General features: G+C 49.6%; 7 protein-coding genes across 7 annotated transcripts; 4 read left to right on the top strand and 3 right to left on the bottom strand.

The window, feature by feature from the left end:
- Nucleotides 1-2820: 2820 nt before the first annotated feature.
- On the top strand, nucleotides 2821-5475 carry FTJAE_3436 (uncharacterized protein; the record flags this gene model as incomplete). Its single annotated transcript, XM_037349733.1, has 3 exons — nucleotides 2821-2941; nucleotides 2992-3361; nucleotides 3420-5475. The coding sequence occupies 3 exons, from the start codon at nucleotides 2821-2823 to the stop codon at nucleotides 5473-5475; spliced, it is 2547 nt and encodes an 848-aa protein (XP_037209459.1).
- A 688-nt stretch (nucleotides 5476-6163) lies between these two features.
- On the top strand, nucleotides 6164-7337 carry FTJAE_3437 (uncharacterized protein; the record flags this gene model as incomplete). Its single annotated transcript, XM_037349734.1, has 2 exons — nucleotides 6164-6596; nucleotides 6646-7337. 2 exons carry the CDS (start codon nucleotides 6164-6166, stop codon nucleotides 7335-7337), a joined length of 1125 nt encoding a protein of 374 aa, XP_037209460.1.
- Nucleotides 7338-7744: 407 nt separating this feature from the next.
- Nucleotides 7745-9501, bottom strand: FTJAE_3438 (metaphase-anaphase transition (Mlo2); the record flags this gene model as incomplete). Its single annotated transcript, XM_037349735.1, has 3 exons — nucleotides 7745-9220; nucleotides 9271-9325; nucleotides 9377-9501. 3 exons carry the CDS (start codon nucleotides 9499-9501, stop codon nucleotides 7745-7747), a joined length of 1656 nt encoding a protein of 551 aa, XP_037209461.1.
- A 552-nt stretch (nucleotides 9502-10053) lies between these two features.
- Nucleotides 10054-12748, top strand: FTJAE_3439 (dna replication licensing factor mcm2; the record flags this gene model as incomplete). Its single annotated transcript, XM_037349736.1, has 3 exons — nucleotides 10054-10058; nucleotides 10124-12443; nucleotides 12497-12748. The coding sequence occupies 3 exons, from the start codon at nucleotides 10054-10056 to the stop codon at nucleotides 12746-12748; spliced, it is 2577 nt and encodes an 858-aa protein (XP_037209462.1).
- A 488-nt stretch (nucleotides 12749-13236) lies between these two features.
- FTJAE_3440 (uncharacterized protein) lies at nucleotides 13237-13641 on the top strand (the record flags this gene model as incomplete). Its single annotated transcript, XM_037349738.1, has 1 exon — nucleotides 13237-13641. One exon carries the CDS (start codon nucleotides 13237-13239, stop codon nucleotides 13639-13641), a length of 405 nt encoding a protein of 134 aa, XP_037209463.1.
- Nucleotides 13642-14168: 527 nt separating this feature from the next.
- Nucleotides 14169-15041, bottom strand: FTJAE_3441 (Valacyclovir hydrolase; the record flags this gene model as incomplete). Its single annotated transcript, XM_037349739.1, has 1 exon — nucleotides 14169-15041. The coding sequence occupies one exon, from the start codon at nucleotides 15039-15041 to the stop codon at nucleotides 14169-14171; it is 873 nt and encodes a 290-aa protein (XP_037209464.1).
- Nucleotides 15042-16288: 1247 nt separating this feature from the next.
- Nucleotides 16289-16953, bottom strand: FTJAE_3442 (uncharacterized protein; the record flags this gene model as incomplete). The annotated part of the gene is made up of 2 exons (XM_037349740.1): nucleotides 16289-16317; nucleotides 16371-16953. The coding sequence occupies 2 exons, from the start codon at nucleotides 16951-16953 to the stop codon at nucleotides 16289-16291; spliced, it is 612 nt and encodes a 203-aa protein (XP_037209465.1).
- Nucleotides 16954-19875: the final 2922 nt, after the last annotated feature.

A 19875-nucleotide genomic window follows, 5' to 3' on the forward strand; every position in this document is an offset into this window, starting at 1 on the left:
TGCCTCCATCGAGTTACATGGTGCACCTGGATTTCTTGGGCTTCGACGGGAATCCACGGATTAGTTGAACGCTACGCCCAATCTTCGGCACACGGCACCAAGGCTTGTATCTTGACTTTACACGAGCTCTGGATGAGACGCGCGGTCTTTCTTTTCGTCGAGAATCTTCTGATTGAGATACGAGGGTTAATGATTCAATCTCGTAATCAACCTTGGGGCTCAACAGTTTTGCTTACGAAGTCCGACGAAATGCATGGTCACTGTACTCGTCAACCTATTGGCAAGGTGTTACTTACAATAGATTAATAAACCCTTCTAGCCTTGTGTTTCTTGAGTAAGTATTTGTAACCCCCAAAGATGGAATGGAACGTCAAGAATGCAAACTGATCCGATTACGGTAGAATGAGGAGATGCAATGTCTCCGCTTACTGCAGCAGGCTCTGTATTCCCTCCCAGTCCACAAGCCTCCACTTACACCCACCGGAGTCTATTTCAGAACCCTACAGAGTATCAACTGAAGCTGTCAGCATCCTTCCACTTTCGTTATACCGGTTGGTATAATTATATTTGAAAGGAAGTGAAGGATGCATCGCGCATTCAGTGATATAGATGGGGTCTTCGCCATTCTCTACTAAACTTAGACGATAGTTAGACGTAACCTCCTCCACATGCAAGTTGAGCAGTTGAGTTTTGCCGAACCAACAGAGATGGATACCTGCTGCATCTCAAACAATAGGATTGTTTCGATGCGTCAGCCCTGCCCACACCGAGGCTCTGCTTTTGTGGCTGCTATCTGCAGACGTACCTCAGGGTGCTAGGCTGCGAGGCAAGTGATTCTTATCACTTATGCAGCCCAATGGCCTCATATGTGAGCGACCAATCCATTGACTTTCAAGACATCTACTATCTACGCTGGAGGCTTCGGGTTGCATGATCCCGTGCCAGAGAGCATAATGCAGCAAGCTCAAGGTCTACAACGACTGGCGACACAGGCTGTGCTTCTGCAATCAGTGTTACCGTCGTGCATGCTTAGGACAAGGTTGCCGAGCGGCCCTCTCGCCAGCTGCTGCATTCATTCGTTGGAGACCCGGCTGTTTCGTGTTCTGCTCTCCTACTCGTCCTCCACGGCGCAGCAGCTGTTGCTGGCTTGTCCACAGCCGTGTTGACAAGTCGACACGGCTCGTCCGGGGTTTGAGATGGGTGCGCCATTTCTCCACCCCGAGAGCTCATTGCTGCAATACTTTCGATTTGGTTATGCCATGGGTGACATTGAAGTATGAATCGAATGATAACCGAGGACGATAGTAAGTGTTTGGGTGTAGACAATTGAGGGGGGCTTGCGCCGTTGAAACTTTGAGAGCTGATCAGCTTGAGCTAAAACGCTGCAACTGCAAAACACATCTCAGGGTCTCAATAAGCGGCCCACAAGGGACAAGACCCCAGACCAGCTTCGGTGCTCTTGGTCTCGTCGTAGTTAGCGTTCAGGTGGACTGGGATAAATTCACACACTGTAGTACCTCGACACGGGTGAGATAAGTAAGGTTGGCCAGGTAATGAGGGTATTGTCAGTAGAGGCCGTTATCAGAGTTTGGGGAGTGAAGCCAACTCGATGAGAGTGATTCACCACAAAAAGAAAAACTCCATATTTGACTCGACCGTTCCTCAATGTGTCAATCTTATCGCAGCCCACCTGGCGTCTCATTGAATCTGTAGCGTGTTGTGAGAATAGAGGGGGACGGAGCATGAGGCTCGGATTGGCTGGGGCAGTTGTTCAAAGTTGTGTGAGAACTTTAGCTGTGCTGGCCATGGATGATTTGTGCAGCTCAAGCTCAAGCAAGGTAGGTAAGGCGCTGGAAATAATGCTGATCTAGGCTTTTCCTCTCCTACCTCCTCCTCCTTCTTTTATCAGCTGAGAACTTTTGTGAAGCCTTCCGTCTTTGGTTCCATTCGCCAAACCCCCTCAGTTCAACATTCAACCCCTCCATGGTAGTTCCAGCTACTGTTTTTTATCTTCTCACAGGAGTTGCTGAGACAAGACAGCTGAGTTTGCTGCTGAGCGAAGTCAAGGTGAAATAACCTGATACTGGGAAATTGTCCAAAAAGTGAGTACATGATCAAACAATCAATCAGTATTGCTCTTGTTGTTCGTACAAGGCGAAACACAAACAGCCCCATCTTACCCAGCTCTCGCTGAGGTGCGTTGCGCGTTGACTTCCATTGACCTTGCTTGCTTGCTCTTGGCGAGTGAGAGGCTGACGAAGTGGAGGCGGAGGCCGCCACTTTCAGTTTGGGCTCTCCTCTTCTGTGGCATTTCTGCTCGGCTAATAGCCAATGAAGAACCCCTAACACCAACTGTACCCATCTTCCATGACCTGGGCCTAGGTCGGCCACGATAGCCTCGCCGAGCCAGCCTCACCTGTTTCTCCTGCCATTTTCTTCTTCTTTCACCTCTTCCATTGCGACTTTGGGTCTCTCTTTGTTCGTGGGCGTGCTTTGACTTTCCACATTTCTGTAGCCATTGGCGCCTAGGCACCTTGTCCCTCCTTCTGACCTCATCAGCCGAGACTTTGCTCGCACATCGTCCGATTTCGATTTCAATTTCCCTCGCCTGCCCGTATAATTTTTGTTTCGCTGTCTCTATTCACATCTCTTCGACGCCAATTATACCGAAATTGCGACCATATTGATTCTTAACCAGCGACTAGGTAGCAGGAACTTTTCGTGCTCGACCCCCTAGCCGATTCGTCCTCGATTGATCAATGACCTCCGCCGGCTTAACCTGCTGACGACTGCATCTACTTCGACTCACAGCCTTGCCCGATGGAACCTTCGAGTAAAAAGCGAAAGCTGGCTCCCAAGGTCAACACGACTCCTAGCAAGCCGCCGCCGCCAACACAATTCCCTCACGAATCGGTCAGCTTTGTTTTCCAGCTTTCCGCGTGTCCTTGCTAACCCAGGCTCGGATATAGCCTCAGCAACAATATTATCCAGCTCAGGAGGCCGTAGCTCCTCTTTCCGAAAGACATGACTTTGAGTCGTTTGCGCGGCATCTACAGGATGCTGCTATGCTGATCCAGAGACAGACTGAACGTCACCCATACACTGACGTTTCTGTGTTACTATTAAGGTGGGAAGAAGACAAGTCTGTTGATGAAGACCTGGCTGCACTCGAGCAAGTGTTCCAGAAGCACTACAAATACCGAACTGAGCGATGGCACATTCCCACGGTACCGAACCCTAGTATAAAGCTAGGAGTTCAGATTGCTTCTTTTCTCGAGAACGCACGAGCCAATCATCTTCTCATTATCTACTATGCTGGCCAGGGCTACGTAAGCTCTGATGGCCAGCTTTTCTGGGCTTGGTGAGTCGAACATTTCTCAAATGTCGTCTTCCTCCTGCCTCTGACAGCTTTCCCATAGTAATGCACGAGAAGATGCTGCAAAACTCAAGTGGGATGGCATACGTTGCCTGTTCGAGGATGCCCAGTCCGATATCCTCTTGTTGCTGGACACATGCGCGTTACCGGACCCTCCCATGGCCGGTAGTCACGGCGTCAAGCAAGCCATAGCAGCCTGCACATCCGACCGTAGCCCAGACAGCTCGGAACGCTCCTTTACGTCAAATTTGGTTGAGGCTCTACAAAAGCTCAGTAGTGGGCGCCCCTTTACTACACAGAAGCTCCACGAGGAACTGTTATCGCTGAAGCAGCAGCAGCAACTGGTTCAGACTCCCCGACAAACGAATGGCAGCACCTCGAATACACATTCGTCCTCTCATCATCCGGCTTTTATGGCTCTGACGCCTGGAAAGGGCCATAGTATTGCTCTTGCGCCAATGCCCTCAAGACCTCGTTCGGAATCACAGAATGGAGTCGACGCAGAGGGCCAAGGGAACCGCGAAGAACAGCTCATTGACCCCGAGTCAGTTGTTGACCTCAGGTTTGAAGAGCACCGTGTCCTCGTTTGTACGACCTTTGTTGGTGATGCTAGCCCAGATATGTCCTTTTTCTCCCAATGGCTACAAAGCACGCCGCCTTTGGGTGATAAAATCGCCGTGGAAGGCATGTTTCTTGGACCACCTACGATGCTCCTTATCTCCATGCCCCATTCCATCTGGAACGTGGTACAGCACGACAAAGTTTGCTGTTTCTTGGGGTATATAAGCTCCCACAACATGATTCACTTGTATCACAGACTTGTAGGTTCTTCTGGCATTAAGCCTTCTGCAAGAGAAGTCAAGGATGGCCGAATTCTTCTGGAGGCTAGAGACCACGCGTATGGAACGCCTGCACGTGTTCGACGAGACGAGGGTCACGACATCTCTTTCCATTCGCCGGCCGTGAGGGAAACCCCCAACTCCGTAGAGCGAAACGAGCATCTTCCACAAACGAGTCCTTCAGCCCCATCGTATGCGAACCCAGGAGGTGGACATGGCAAGCCCAAAGACGAAGTGGAGGACTCTGCGGAGATGCAGGAAGCTGCTGAGCAATTGAAAGCCTTGAGCCATGTTCGGCATCGCAGCGACGAGACCCAAAATATCAACAGGCCACGCACGATTCTTCCTGACGGGATGCCTGACATAAGGCCCGAAGGCGAGCCTGAGGAGCACGGTAACGAAGATCCTTTGGCAACACTTCGCAATGCCAACTCGGCAACCAAGCCACCACGGCGGTCTCTCCCTAAGCAGGACACACGTTGTAATCACTGCAGTCATGCGCCTTTTAAGGACTCATCATCGTTGAGGAAACATATTGCCGCAGCCCATACGAGGCCGTTCCCATGTGCGTTTTCGTTCGCTGGATGTACTAGCACTTTTGGATCCAAGAACGAGTGGAAGCGACATATTGCATCCCAACATCTGTGTCTGCAGTACTATCGTTGTTCATCCTGCCCTCAGAGCACAGCCGAGGGCAAAGGCAACGAGTTCAATCGCAAGGACCTGTTCACCCAACACTTGCGACGCATGCATGCCCCCTTTCAGATCAAGAGAGCGATTGCTAAGGGCGATAGTAAACTACAATCTGAGTGGGATACGCATGTGAAGGAAATGCAAGTGTCGTGCCTGGTTCAGCGTCGGTTACCCCCGCAGCGCTCAGCATGTCCGAAGCAAGGCTGCCAGAGCATCTTCGAAGGCCCATCGTCATGGGATGAGTGGACTGAACATGTCGGTCGACACATGGAGAAGGGCGAAGGTGGCAGGCTTGGAGTCGATGGCCTTTTAGCCCAGTGGGCGCTGGATGAGGGTATCATTGAGCGCAAGCCTGATGGCGAGTACCGGTTGTCAGCAAGCAACGGTATGGGAGGCGGCGGGGCTACTACGAGTGGCAGCAGCGCAGCTGTTCCCCCTGTCTTTGAACAGAAAGAGTCGACTATGACATCGACATCGACACTTGAACCCTCACAGCCGGCGGAAGACTCCTTGATCATGGACACGAAGCCTTCAGAAGACAGGATGGAGGTTGACACTCCAGAGTGAAAGAAAAAATTGGCGCTTGGTGACTGACTACAGGACCCATGTTACGAACCAGTGTAATGCACTCAACGATATGACGAAACGACGTAAATGACCTGAGATTTTATACAGCTTTCCTTTCTTATAGTAGTGACAGTCGCTACCTTGCTCAGCAGTCACTCGCTTAGATGACTTCTCATAAAAACTACCCTAAAGGGGCGGATTGAGTTCAATCCGGCTGGAGTTGTGAGAAATGTAAAAGGATACAAAAAGTCAATGATCAAAATAAGAGACAATCAAATGAGCTTGCCAGTATAAGTGATGCCGCTGTGGTATAGTTGGGAGCGACTTGTTTCCGAATCTCATGGTCCACGCTCAGAGGGTAGCTCATCTCTAGTAGATATAATCCATTGAAGTTTGTCCTGAAGCGCCAGATAATTAGCAAGCTTCATTGAAAACATTGCTTGTATTATAAAGACCCTTCTATGAGCATTTTGTTCAGGGGTTTTCTTCAATCGTTGTCAATCAAGGTCCACTGTCGTCGGCAAAATAATTTTGCGCCCCTCCGAGTGCTGGTGAAGTGTCGCAACACTGAGGGGGAGAACCGCTAGGCTATACCAAATCAAGCATCCAGCTCCATCCACAAACAAGGCTAAGACAACCAACACCATCCTCCAAACGCTCGAGGCCCAGGTTCCCGAGTGGACAAGACATGAGCTTTCAAGCGCCTCCAAGCCCGAGCCCCCACGATCCATCTCTATCCTCACCTTCTTCTCCCGCGCCTGCGCCATCCCCAACGTCCACGGCGCGTCATTACCAGCAGCAGCAACAACAGCAGTACCAACAACAGCAGCAGCAGTACTCCCCGCAGCCGCAGCATCAGTGGCAGCAGCAGCAGATCGCTATGATGAATGGTATGAATGGGACGAACATGGCTGCTGGGATGCCTGTTCCTACGCCTGCGGGCCACCAAGCTGAACTTAACTACATCTATGGTATGGTTGAGGAGCTCAGCCGCCAACTTGCAGAGAACCGAAGAGTCACAGAGGATATTGTCAATGGATTAGGGAGAGTGAGGAACAGGGCGAGGGCGCAGGGGGTCAGCAATTCACAAGTAATCGAAAATGCTGCCGATGATATAAATGGTATGTCTCCTACCTTACACTCACTGAACCACCAGCTAACTTACTCCAGGCCAAGAACAAAACATCGACGCTCTCGTATCGCTCCTCACAGAATCTCTCGAAAAGGCAAAGTTCAGCCGTGACGCCAATGCCAAACTCCTCTCGCAATACGCCAACGCCATGGCTAACCTCCTTCGACAATTCCACGAGTACAAGACCAAGCACGTCAGCGACGTAGCCGCCTGGCACCGCTCCTACCGCAAGCAACTCGCCGACGCACGCGACGAGAATGCCCGTCTCCGCGAACAAATCTGGCAGATGCAAGCGCACGCAGGTCGCGCCAACGAAAGCCTTCGCGAGTACCGGCGCAAGTACGACGAGGACGAAGGGCGCTGGAATAAACTCGTCGATGAGAAGGCGCATCGTCAGGAGTTGCGGTTCTGGAAGCGCATGGCCATGCCTGAACTCGACGATGATGATCCTTACTGGAGCGACGATGATGATATTATCGATCCTGCTGAAAAGCAAAGGTTGCATGAACTGGACCTCAAGGCGGCGCAGGAGCAGCTGGACAGTCAGGCGGAGGATAGTGATGGACAAGGTCCGCAGCCTCAGCTGCCCCTACCGGGTATGGGCATTGGGATGGGCATGATGGGGGGTATTCCGATGCAGAGGGAAGATTCTGGGGCTTCGCATGGTGTACCTGCGCTGCCACCTCGGCCGTCGAGTGCGGCATCAAGTACAGGGTCGACGGGGCAGTAGGGGGGAGTTTTTGAAGGGAATGGAGACGACTTGAAAAAATGGGAATGTTTTGATTTAGCGATACCCAAGACATGAATGGATATGTACTATAGGAATAAATGGATTTTATGTGTTAGAAACATGCTCTGGCTTGGCTTCCATGAGCATCAAGGCCACGAAGAATATCTTCCCTAACACGGTGTTGATCATGATGAATAGAGGCCATCAATAAATGAAACCAGTTAAGCTTTGTATGAAGTATCATCTTTACTATCGTTTTATCTCGATTTCTGGTATCAAATTATCGTATGCCGCCCGTATTGTACACTACTCTTACAGCAAACAACCCAACCGTGGTATCCAGTCCGGTCAACTCCCCGCTCGCCCTTGTAACATCAATTTCATGTTCATGTCCCACATTCTAATGATCAATAACCACTTTGCTCCTTTCGTGAACCTCCATCGCCGCTACCACCACCCTCACCATCCTTGGCTCCAGCAGCTGCCTCCTCGATACCCTGCTCATCACCTCTCAGCTTGGCAAAGTATGCTTTGATATCCTCAGCGCCAATAGCTTGTCCACTCTCGGCGAACTGCTGGAAGAAAGGCTTGAGTCGTTCCTTGAGGTGGTTATAAGCCATGACACCCTCAATGGCTCGTACGCGATCGACATTGCGGAGTGCGCTCTCACCACGCTCAAGAAGACTGCCACTACCGTGGGAACCACCGCCATTGCCACCTGCTTGGGAACCATCGTCGGACAGAGGTGGTTCGTAGACTTCTTCCTCTTCGAGGAGCTGAGGGTGGGGGTTGAGGTTGGGATAGCAGGATGAGCAGCGGCAGAAGGCTTCGCGGAAGTCTTCCTTCATGAAAAGCGAGAACTGGCCCTGAGGGGCGTGAGGGAAATTCTTCAGCTTGCACGGAAGTGTATCTGTAGAGGTTGTCTCTGCGGGCTTCACATCTCCAGACAGGGACTCGCTCTTTACACGCTTAGCTTCTGTAGACTCCTCGGCATCATCTTCGGCCTTGCGCTTTCGCGAGCCTTGAGCGGGATCGTCTGTAGGAGCTTGCTCAGTAGTAGCAGAAGACTCCTCTTCAACAGGGGCTGCCTCGACTTTTGTCTCGGAGTCGGCTTGGTTGACGAAGACTGCTGGAAGAAAGCCGGAAGTTCCTGCGTAGCGCTTGATCCAGGGATGCGCATCGACACACTTGTAGCATAGGAAGGCTTCGAAGGCATCTTCCTCTGGGAATCCTGGGGGCATGGGGACGTCTTCATCATCTTCCTCTTCCTCAGCAGCAGGCTGGGCGGCACCGTTTGTCTCTCCGGGCTTCTCGGCAGAATTCTGCTGCTCTTCATTACCCTCGGTGATGGTCGTCAGCTTGCCTTCGTCAGCACTCTCCTTGGCCGCCTTCTTTGGCTTCTCCATCTTCTCGAACCAGTTCGGTCCCATGCCAACAAGACATCCTGGATGATACCAGTCTTCGCCGCATCCTCCTGTTTCAGTAGTTCCCAGACCAAGACACTGGAACATTGTACCCTTCTGTTGAAACGGATCATAGTCGCACTCGCACCCGCAGAACCTATTGCGGAAGTTGTGATTGTACTTGTTGTTCACGTCGGGCTCCTCGGAGTGAACTCCGCCTCGAGTGTTGGTGGCCTCGTTCAAGCGGAGAGTACATGGGCTTGTGGATGGGATGCGCTTGGTACCGCAGTCGCATGTGAAGTTGCGCTTCTGGAAGATCTCGACGAGAGTGTGTTCGCCGTGACATTGGATGGAGCAGGCATAGCAGACACCAGCGGGTGTCCAGTCGTCGCCTTCTTTCGCTGGTGGTGGGTTGCAGGTCAAGCAGGCAAAGACAGCTTGTCGCAGAGGACCGAGGATTTTGGTGCATGTGTCAATGCTCTAAAGAACCGTAAGTGTATGCCGCGATCGTAAGAGGAGTGAAAATATACGTAAGGCAGGGCCTCGCGGGCATCAGCTTCAAGAGCTTCCTGAGATCGAATAAACCTAGTTGGTGTTAGAGATGCTATTACATGTTCAGAGAAATTGGCATCCTACTCAGCAGCTGTTTGCGATGTCTCGGAGGTTTCCGATTTTCCAGAAAAGCTCTCCTTGCGTTCTCGAGGTTGTTGTTGAGGCGCATCTTGCGCGGGCGCGGAGGCAGAGGGAGCATCTGCAGACATGATTGCGATTGATGAAACGGTAAAACTTTGAAGTATTGGAGATAAATTTGGAAAAGAGAGAAACAGATGAAAGATGAAAATTAAAGCATCGGATGACAGATTTGTCGGAATTGATGGGTGATGCAAGGTTTGATACTTTTACAAGGACAAGATGAGGAGAAGGGTCAGCTACGTTATCGGCAGTGCGACAGTCGGTACCTTACAGCTCGAGTTGGAGGTTGCGAAGCTTGTGAGGTGCTATAATAACGCGGGCATCTACAGGGAAGTTTACTGTAAGGTTTGTGTCAAGTATTCTGTCGCTGGAGGCAAACCACTTTACGCGTGGCACGTCAGTACCAATCAATTAACGCGTCAAGTCGCGCCTTGATACGCGAAATTACCCCTTGTCAACTGCACCCACTTTCATGCTATCGTTTCCCTTCCAACCATCAACACAAATTGAGCCCCTCAATCTTGACATTCTCAGTTCAATCCAAACTTTTGGTCTCCAGAATTACTCAGATACTCTACCACGATATCACCAAATCTCGATATCATTGAAGAGTTGCAATCATGAGGTTTGTCTCTCCAGGGTGTTCTTCACCATTTATACAAAAGAAAATTAGCTAACAACCACTTCAAGTTCCCCGCTACACCCTTCTTCGGCTCGTCCGAATAGAAAGCGATCTCGAACAGGAGGAAGCGATGGCCCTTCACCAGCAGCCTTTGGCTCGAGTCCCATGCCTTCTTCGCCCCCTGCCGAGTTCAACATGGCACATGGTGTCGAGGACGACGATGACATCGAAGAGGAGGCCCAGATCCAAGACGATATCGATGAGCTTGACGAAATGGCAGAAGACGACGTTGATCTGTTCCGTGAAGGCTACGAGGCCGATTACCAAGAACGAGAGAACGACATGTACGAAGGCATTGGCATCGACGACGAGGGCGATTATGACGAGATGAACATTGCCGATCGACGTCGGCTAGAAGCTCAGCTCAACCGAAGAGATCAGGCAGTCAGAAGGGAAATTCCCAATATTTACCTTGATGGTGACGAAGATGATGGCGATATCGATCTCACAGCTCAGCCCCGACGTCGCCGTCACCATTACGATGAAGATCCCGACGACCTCATGGACACCGACATTATGGCCGAGGAACTCTCGCTCGAAGCACTTGCTGATGTCAAGGCTTCCAACCTCACTGAGTGGGTGTCACAACCCTCAGTCCAGCGAACCATCAGGCGCGAGTTCAAGGCTTTCCTCACATCCTACACCGATAGCTCTGGTTCATCCGTGTACGGTAACCGAATCCGAACACTCGGTGAGATCAACGCCGAGTCTCTTGAGGTCTCATACGAGCACCTCTCCGAAAGCAAGGCCATTCTGGCTTACTTCTTGGCCAATGCGCCTCAAGAGATGATCAAGTTGTTCGACGAGGTTGCCATGGACGTTGTTCTGCTTCACTACCCCGATTACGAGCGCATTCACGCCGAGATTCACGTTCGTATCTTTGATCTACCTGTGCACTACACACTGCGACAACTCCGTCAGTCTCACCTCAACTGTCTCGTTCGAGTCAGCGGTGTCGTTACCCGACGATCGGGTGTCTTCCCTCAGCTCAAGTACGTCAAGTTTGACTGCAGCAAGTGCGGTGTGACTCTCGGACCTTTCCAGCAAGAGTCAAATGTTGAAGTCAAGATCACATTCTGTCAAAGTTGCCAGTCGCGAGGTCCCTTCACTCTCAACTCCGAGAAGACGGTCTACCGAAACTACCAGAAACTCACTCTCCAAGAGTCTCCTGGAACAGTACCTGCTGGTCGATTGCCACGATCGCGCGAGGTTATCCTTCTCTGGGATCTGATCGACAAGGCAAAGCCTGGTGAGGAGATTGAAGTCACTGGAATCTACCGCAACAATTATGATGCTCAGCTCAACAATCGCAATGGCTTCCCTGTTTTTGCTACTATTCTCGAAGCAAACAACGTTGTCAAGTCTCATGACCAGCTGGCTGGTTTCCGAATGACTGAGGAGGATGAGCACACAATCCGCAAGTTGTCTCGCGACCCCAACATCGTGGACAAGATCATCAACTCGATAGCACCTAGTATTTACGGACATACTGACATCAAGACCGCCGTGGCTTTATCACTCTTCGGTGGTGTTGCCAAGGTCACCAGGGGTGCTCATCATCTCCGAGGTGACATCAACGTGCTTCTCCTCGGCGATCCTGGTACAGCCAAATCCCAGATTCTCAAGTATGCTGAGAAGACAGCCCACCGAGCTGTGTTTGCTACAGGTCAGGGTGCCAGTGCTGTCGGTCTGACGGCCAGTGTCCGAAGAGACCCTCTCACCAGTGAATGGACATTGGAAGGTGGTGCTCTGGTGTTGGCGGATCGTGGAACTTGCCTCATTGATGAGTTTGACAAGATGAACGACCAAGATCGAACATCCATTCACGAAGCCATGGAGCAACAGACCATCTCCATCTCCAAGGCCGGTATTGTCACTACTCTGCAAGCTCGATGTGGTGTCATTGCTGCCGCCAATCCCATCGGCGGACGATACAACTCCACTGCCCCATTCTCTGCCAATGTCGAGTTGACAGAGCCTATCTTGTCTCGTTTTGACATCCTGTGTGTGGTACGAGACACTGTTGAGCCCGAAGAGGATGAGCGTCTGGCACGATTCATCGTCGGATCACATAGCCGAAGTCACCCTCTTAGCCAAGCGGAGCAGGACTCAATGGAGGTTGAACATGATACACAAGCTGAGACACAAGCCACTAATGGTGGTCGCAAGGCTGAGGGTGAGATTCCTCAAGAGCTACTAAGGAAGTATATCCTCTATGCTCGGGAGCACTGCTCGCCGAAGCTTTACCATGTCGATGAGGACAAGATTGCACGACTGTTTGCCGACATGAGACGAGAGTCTCTTGCCACTGGAGCCTACCCCATCACAGTAAGTTGATCCCACAACATCAACTCCGCGACATCTCATACTAACACAACCAGGTTCGACATCTCGAAGCTATCATCCGCATCGCCGAAGCCTTCTGCCGAATGCGCCTCTCAGAATACTGCTCATCACAAGACATCGACCGCGCCATCGCCGTCACAGTGGACAGCTTCGTGGGCAGCCAGAAAGTTAGTTGCAAGAAGGCTCTCGCGAGGGCGTTCGCCAAGTACACTCTGGCACGACCTGGTACTCAGAAAAAGACCGGCGGTAACAGCCAAGCGAGACGGCAGACTGCTGTTGTTGGTTAAAAGAGACAGTGTGTTAGTCTGATGCTGTAATGAGGACGGGTGTTTTGGCGAAGAGGTTGGGAATGGATATCAGCTTTGCAATGATTGCTTGTATGATTGCGTTGGGGATACCTCGTATGTAGATTTAATGTATCATGAGATCAAAATACACGATCATGATGTGCGGATCATACCTTGTTCGCAGAATCACTTTGTCATTGGTAGTCTTTGTATCATCATATGAGTTCACGAAGGACAACGAGTGTTCACATTTCACACCAGTGCTGGTCGTTTCCAGAACCCACAAGACTCTTGGTAAAAGAACAACAACGATTTATATGAGCAATTTCAGTATTACAGGAAGTATAAAGCTCGCGGCGGCCTTCTCAGACTGTAGCTCGAGATAGACCAGGACACTTATATCAACTCATCAGATTCCATCTCAGCAATCTCATCTCAACAAATAAACACCTTTTTATCCTCAAATAAACTTCTTAACGACATTCACCATGATTTCCTTCATCACATTCACAGCTCTTGTCTTCATCTTTGTCAAAATCATTGGCACAGCACCCCCAGAGCATATCTTCCAGACACCCAGTGACTTCCAACGCACCGGAGACCCAAGAGAAGACGCCCGGCGATCTCTTGCCAACCAGCATGCATGGTACGATGTGCACGAAGCCAGTCGCAGATGGGATATTTATCTCGGTCTCTGGGGGGCCAAGCTCGTAGTCGCTCTGTATACCCTTGTTACTGAGGGCCATTTTCCAGGAACGCTGTTTGGGTGGTCGGTTTACGTGGTGTTCTATTTCTTCCTCGCTGAGGTGTTGATGGTTGTGGAGAGTCTTTGGGGTACTACGTGCGTCGTGTTTGGGTGGTATAACCTACCTGCTATGTGGTTCGACCTATGAACAACCATTTTCATCTCAAGAGTCCTTGTTTGAGTTGGGTGTTGCTGGGTGGGTGACAGGGCAATGTCTTGCCATCTACATTAGCCTCTCTTCTGGGGCTGAACCGTAAGTTAGTTTGTTAACACAAGTACCGGAAATATTGACTTGACAAATGTGGCATTATGTGAAGCCGGAAAGTCCATATACATAGCAAATAGAAAATATAAAAGCAAAGTGGTAGTAAACCAATCTCCGCTATATTAGACGAACCGACGTTGAACTTCTATCTAACCTTGGAGATTTGTGATTGTACCTACCTAGTCTGATCCTCCCATAAATCGTACCTCTGCTGACAAGATCGTGGTAAACCTCGAAGAAAGCTGTCTTAGTTCTCTTTCTTATTCTTTCTATATCTAGATACTGACAGCTTGATCGTAACGATACAAATTTCATATTTCCATGTAACAGGAGTGTTATTGTGTAGATTCAGAGAGAAGTCTGATCACGCAGATTTTTTGTTTCTAAACTACTGCCGCTGTACAATAGACTCAAGGGATTGGTGCCTTAAACCACTCCTCAACAGCTTTCGTGAACTGACCAGGATCCTGAAGCGGCGCAAAGTGGCTCACTCCAGTCAAAATCTCGATATGACTCCCCTTGATAGCCTTGTGCAACTTCTCAGGTACATCCCTGTTCACGGCCTCCTCATGCTCAGCTCCCACAACAATAACCCTCGGTCCATCGATAGATCCAAGCTGCTCATCTGTGAACTGGGGTAGTGTAGCCTCCATAGTGGCAACTTTGGTACCGAAGAGGGTAAAGTTGGCGTGAGGCTGCAGTTCAGCGTATTCAGTACGACAGCGAGAGACAAACTCTGAGAAGATGTATGTGCTTGAGAACGTGGCGTTGGTCTGCTCGGGGTTGGCTGATCCTCCAAAGATAAAGGCCTTCTTGATAGGCTCTGACATGACGGGGTCGATGAGTGCAGCGAGAGTTGTGATGGCACCATCTGACCAGCCAACGACGTTGTACTCGGTAATACCATGTTTCTTCAGAAGATCATTCGTATCTTGAGCGAATCCTTCATATGTAAAGACATCGTCCTTGTTGAACGTTGAACGACCGTGGCCTCGACGATCAACAGCAATGACATAGTATCCATGCTTGATGAGACGAGAGATGACAGATCCAAAGTATGCAGAGTAACCTAGACCGCCGTGATCCATAACGATAGGGATAGCATCTGCTTTCTTGTTGTACTCCTGCATCCAGAGAGAAACATTGTTGATGGGAGTTGTTTTGTGGGTGATGGGTGCTGGTAGGTCTGGCGTGGGTGGGAGTGTCAGCCAGATTGGCTTCTCCTGGCGGGTAGCCAGACCATTGGCGAGAGCTCCGAAAGCGAGCAGTTGTTTGAACAACATTTTGAATCGGTTGCTGGTTTCCTCAGACTCGAGTCAGGGGCTGTAGAGGCATTATATATTCTAATTGGTGGTCTATGCTGTAATACGAGATGGGCTATTAAACCCCAGTCAATGCTCAACTGCCGGCTGTTGTCAGAAACTCTAAGCCCGGGAGCATAGTAAATTCATTTAGAAGGACGCTATGCTGGGATATCCTAGTCGGAATACCGTATTCTGCTTGGTGGATAGTCTATCCATAGAACTTTTCGACGCCGTTGCAAACTCTATCTTTCGCTTAACGGACAGCTCGGAGTCAACGATCATGCTATCAATGCGCTTATTAACAAAAGCGTCGTCATTTATACGACTATACGCGGTTTCTGAGGGAGATTGGTCCTGTATCCATTTGTGTTTCTAGATCTCCATTGAGTTTATGATAGGCCGAGAAGTGTTTATTTGACCGCAAGTTGAACAACTTGCCATTGGCTCATCCACTATGTAGTAAATCTACGCTCTTTTGTCGATCCTTTTGCCTCAACATCAGTAATAAAAGACATAGGGAGAGACATGTTTGCGAAGATGGTGTGTCGGTTGTTACTTACTGACATGGGAAATCAAAAAGAGGCATTGAACAAAATATATCTTCTTACAGTTTGCTCTCTCACTCCTAACAAGTTCAACTCACACAACAGTACTTCTTGAATTTTATTCTCCACGATTGGAGTGCAAATACTCAAAAAATCTGAAGCCTGCACTGAAACTTGGATATTGCAAAATTCTCACCGAACCCTTCTGTGCCTGCTACGACTTTAAAGACTTTTGAAGTGATTCTGGCAGAGACGGGACTTGAAGTTGTCCATATCTACTCCAATGCTTCTTCACCAGAGTGTCATTGACGTCACTTCGTTCTGACAGTGTCCTGAAAGAAGAAATCGTCTTTTTGAGTCTCAAAGTCTGATTTGCCGGTCACATCTGCCATGACTTCAGATGGAATAGAAAAGAGATGTAGCATGAAAGGGTCACTAATCGTTCTAGTGATGTAAATTCTTGTGATGTATCAAGGGCAACTTGAGATCATTGAAATATTAGATTCATTCATTATATAGTAACCCTCGCCTTCAAGCCATCCAGTGACCATGAGAAAGCGAGCCCAGTCCTAATCCGTTCCGAAGGTTGATAGTTCATGACTCATGAAGGGTATGGCTTGACCCGAAGCCTGCCCGTATACAGGAGTGCCTGCCCCCTCATTAAGTAGACTCCCTGCATCTTTACTTGGCAATGATGATGTTGTTGGTTACTGCTGAAGAGTTAGCACTTGTTTAAAACAATCGATTCGACTTGATGACTCACCCTCTTTAGAGATAATGTTGATCTGGGGCTGCAGAGCAGCGTCGATGAACTGAGCCAAGTTGAGGCCAGCAATGCCGTTGATGAGTCCAAGGTTCAGGTTGCCAAGGTCCAATCGAGACAGCTCAAACTGGTCGAAGATACCAGTCTCGGCAATAGCAATCATGGTGGAGAGCTGCTGGAGCTGGAGAAGAGACTGGAGGCTAAAGTCCCGAGAGGCAAAGAGATCTTGGAAGACGACGACGTTGAAGTTGTTTCGCTGGCTGAGGACCTGGAGCTTGCCGAGGTTGAGCTGGTTGACGCGGAGAAGGTAGTTCAGGTCAACTTGGCTGAAAGCAAGGCCACCACGGTTGAGACGACCATCCTGGCGACCACGGCCACCACGGTCCTCTCGGTCATCCTCACGCTCACCCTCACGGCCCTCCTCTCGTCCAGGCTCGCGGAGATCAGCACGGCCGCCGTCCTCGCGGCCCTGGCTGGGGGCACTCTCGTTGAGAGCAGCGCGCTCTTGAGAGAAGGTGGCAACACCGGGGGCGGCGGCAGCGAAAGCGGCAGAGGCGATAACAAAGAAAGCTGAGAACTTCATCTTGAAAGGATTGAGAAGACGGTTTTGGTTGGTTGTTGTGTGTTGGTGACTGAGTGAGTGTTGGAGTTGGACAGTAAATATCAAATGGGTATATGAATGTTGTGAGCACAGCTCTAAAGGCGAAACGGTGGAAGGAATGAAAGCCGACAAGAGCACAGCTGAAGAGTTCGATGTTAGTAAACTTGATATTTGTAGTCGAGAATAGTGTTCAAGACTCACCTCTTTAGGAAATGACTGGTGTTTGGAAGGATGGACTAGAAGATGATTGTGAGATGAAGAATCGAACTATTTCAGCGGGAGTTCTTCCCCATCTTTATAGACAAACTTTTCCACACACAAACAATTGTCAGCTGAGATTCAACGTTGTTTCTTGATCGGATGCATTTCATCCCCAGAGCCGTAAAGGCAGGCCGAGAGATGTCAAAACCGCCATCAAGGGCTCCTTGTCACCGGCAACACCAGAGGCCGGAGCTAGCCCTATGACGATACCGTACAAAAGCGTAATACAACGTCTCACAATATCGATCTGGCGTGGTAGAATGCAACATGTCCCCAGAAGTTGCAACGCCAAGCTGGGCTCTTTTTCATCCGCTCAGGTTGTGCAGGGGTCAAAGTGTCAGAGCTTCGGGACTGCAAGTCTCTCAGGATGAGCCGGTGAAACTATAGTCGACATCTGATAAAGCCCAAGGCTGAGTTTCAGATCTCGACTTTTGACTGGAGAATTTTGTCTGTGAAAAGTTAAGGTTGGGTTTATGCTTCTTCGATCGAACAGGGGTCTGGTGCATGCCCTGTCTGAGCGTTGATGGTTGGCGTCTCAACCTGTCAATCAGTCAGCAGGCATTAACACGGCTAGATGAACAATCGTCTCAGGTCTGTGACGGAAGAGCCATCACCGAAAGTTTGTAGGCTGCTCATTGGGTATAATTCCCTGAAACACTTTCAGAACCATAGTCGGACGGATGACGGGAAACTGCCATTGCCGATCTTCCACTTTCGACTGGAACGAATCAGAGAACCAGATGGCGAATCAGAATTGCTCAGATGAACTGCCGAAAGTTGGGCTAGAGTAGTGAAGTTGCCATAGGGTAACAAGTCGTGAATATCAAGTCTGTTGAGATATTTTGAATCTCAAGAGTTCAACGACGCTGTTGCGGCCGATCAAGGTTTGGATTGACGTACGAATTGAGACTGAGCGGCTTTCGACAATTGACCCTTCTCAGTAGGTATACGGTGTCTTGTAGGGCCAGTTCTTCGTCCGATAATCCGCCCAGTTCTTGTCCAGCTCCAGTGAAGTTTCGGTAGCGAGACGGCCATCCAAAGTTGTGAACTTGCACGGGGCGTATTGACATCCATCCGACGAAGAATATCGAGATACCCAGCCCATAATGCTTCAGGTAACTCGCCACAGGGTACCGAAGCCTTGTAGATATCTCGTTTGCGTTGCAGTCGAGAATATGACAGGCTTGAATATTGACTAGGGCGAATGCATATCTTTTCTTGGCAAGTATCGCAAGGTGGATATGTTCGTGTCTCATCGGATTTAGGTTGGATTTTGAAGAATAAGACAGATAATGTCTGTGGTCTTTGACCGGCCTAAGTCGATGTCAGTGTTTGTGAAGTAAAATGATACCAACAGTTTTGACTCACTTGTTGCGGTTCCATTTAGGATTGCGATCGATTGATCCTCCTTGACCAATAATGTCTGATTTACCTTTGAATATCTCTCACGGTTCTTGTTGCAAAACTTTGCTTATTGTTCGTCCGGTGTTGATATCAAAGCTGCCATGTTTTGAAGCGCTCGATTCGTCCGAACTCGTCAGCGATATCGGACTCCCTCATCTCTCCCAGCACTCCAGACTGCCGTAACCGCTCGTCGAAGTCCAGCAACCGGCCGAGAGATCTCTAGAGTCTCTAAGAGAACCTCAAGCTCCTTTCCCCTTTGTTGAAAATCAAAGTGATGCCTTGGCGGGGGGTACGACCAGTTATTGAGAGGATTGTGTTTCCCCTGTCAAGTTTTCTTGACGCTGACAAACTATCCAGTGGCTCTCAACTTCTCATTTTCATTTCTGATCTTTTCACTATAAGCATATCAGCGCCTACAAGACCTGAGACGGTTTACCAACGCCGAACATGAGAAGAGGCTTAAGTACAGCATACGACACCCGGTGGTAGTATCATAGTCTACCCTGACTCTCGTTATCTCGTTACATGACTAACACGTTATTCTACCTCTCAGGTTCATGAAGCGCACCTTAGACACCCCAGATACACGAAACTACCCTCACAGCGCCTCCAGCCTCCGGAAGCAAAGAGACACAATCGACTCTGGATACGACCCCTGAGCGAGGCCCCTTGCCGATCAGAGTCTACGTCACAAAATTATCCTTTCCGGTCTCAAGAGAAAGCCCATTGCGCTCCGAGGCGAGGGTCATAATCTCCCCATTGTATCTATCCCATGAGAGCAGCGAGACGTCAGACCCGTTGAGTCCAAGTCTTCTCGACCTCGAAAAACAGTTGAGGACCAGGAGGTAAGAAGACTTAGACCCCCTTCTAAGCTATGAAAGGACTTAGGCAAGCTTGGGATATGCTTAGTAGGATTTTAGGTCAGTCTGTTTTATTGACTTAATTCAATATCAGACGTTTTCGTACTCTCCGAGGCCAGGTTCCAACCCACTGTCCAAGTGCTAAACCAAGTGCTTTCCTTCCAATTTGCCGCCCTCAGTGTTTGCAATCTCCCGCTCTGGTGAATCACTCTCACCAGATGCTAAGCATAGCTTCTGAGGGACCAGGCGTATCAGCTTTCTTGAACACAAATCAAACATTGTGTCCTGATAAAACATTAAATCGATTGGCACTAAGATTAAGGTAGAGTTTTGAAAAGGGGTCCCAACATCAAAGTCGCCTCAAACTTACTTATCACAC

Source organism: Fusarium tjaetaba (genome assembly GCF_013396195.1).
Source record: "Fusarium tjaetaba strain NRRL 66243 chromosome Unknown NRRL66243_c0000066, whole genome shotgun sequence".
Lineage (NCBI taxonomy): Eukaryota > Fungi > Ascomycota > Sordariomycetes > Hypocreales > Nectriaceae > Fusarium > Fusarium tjaetaba.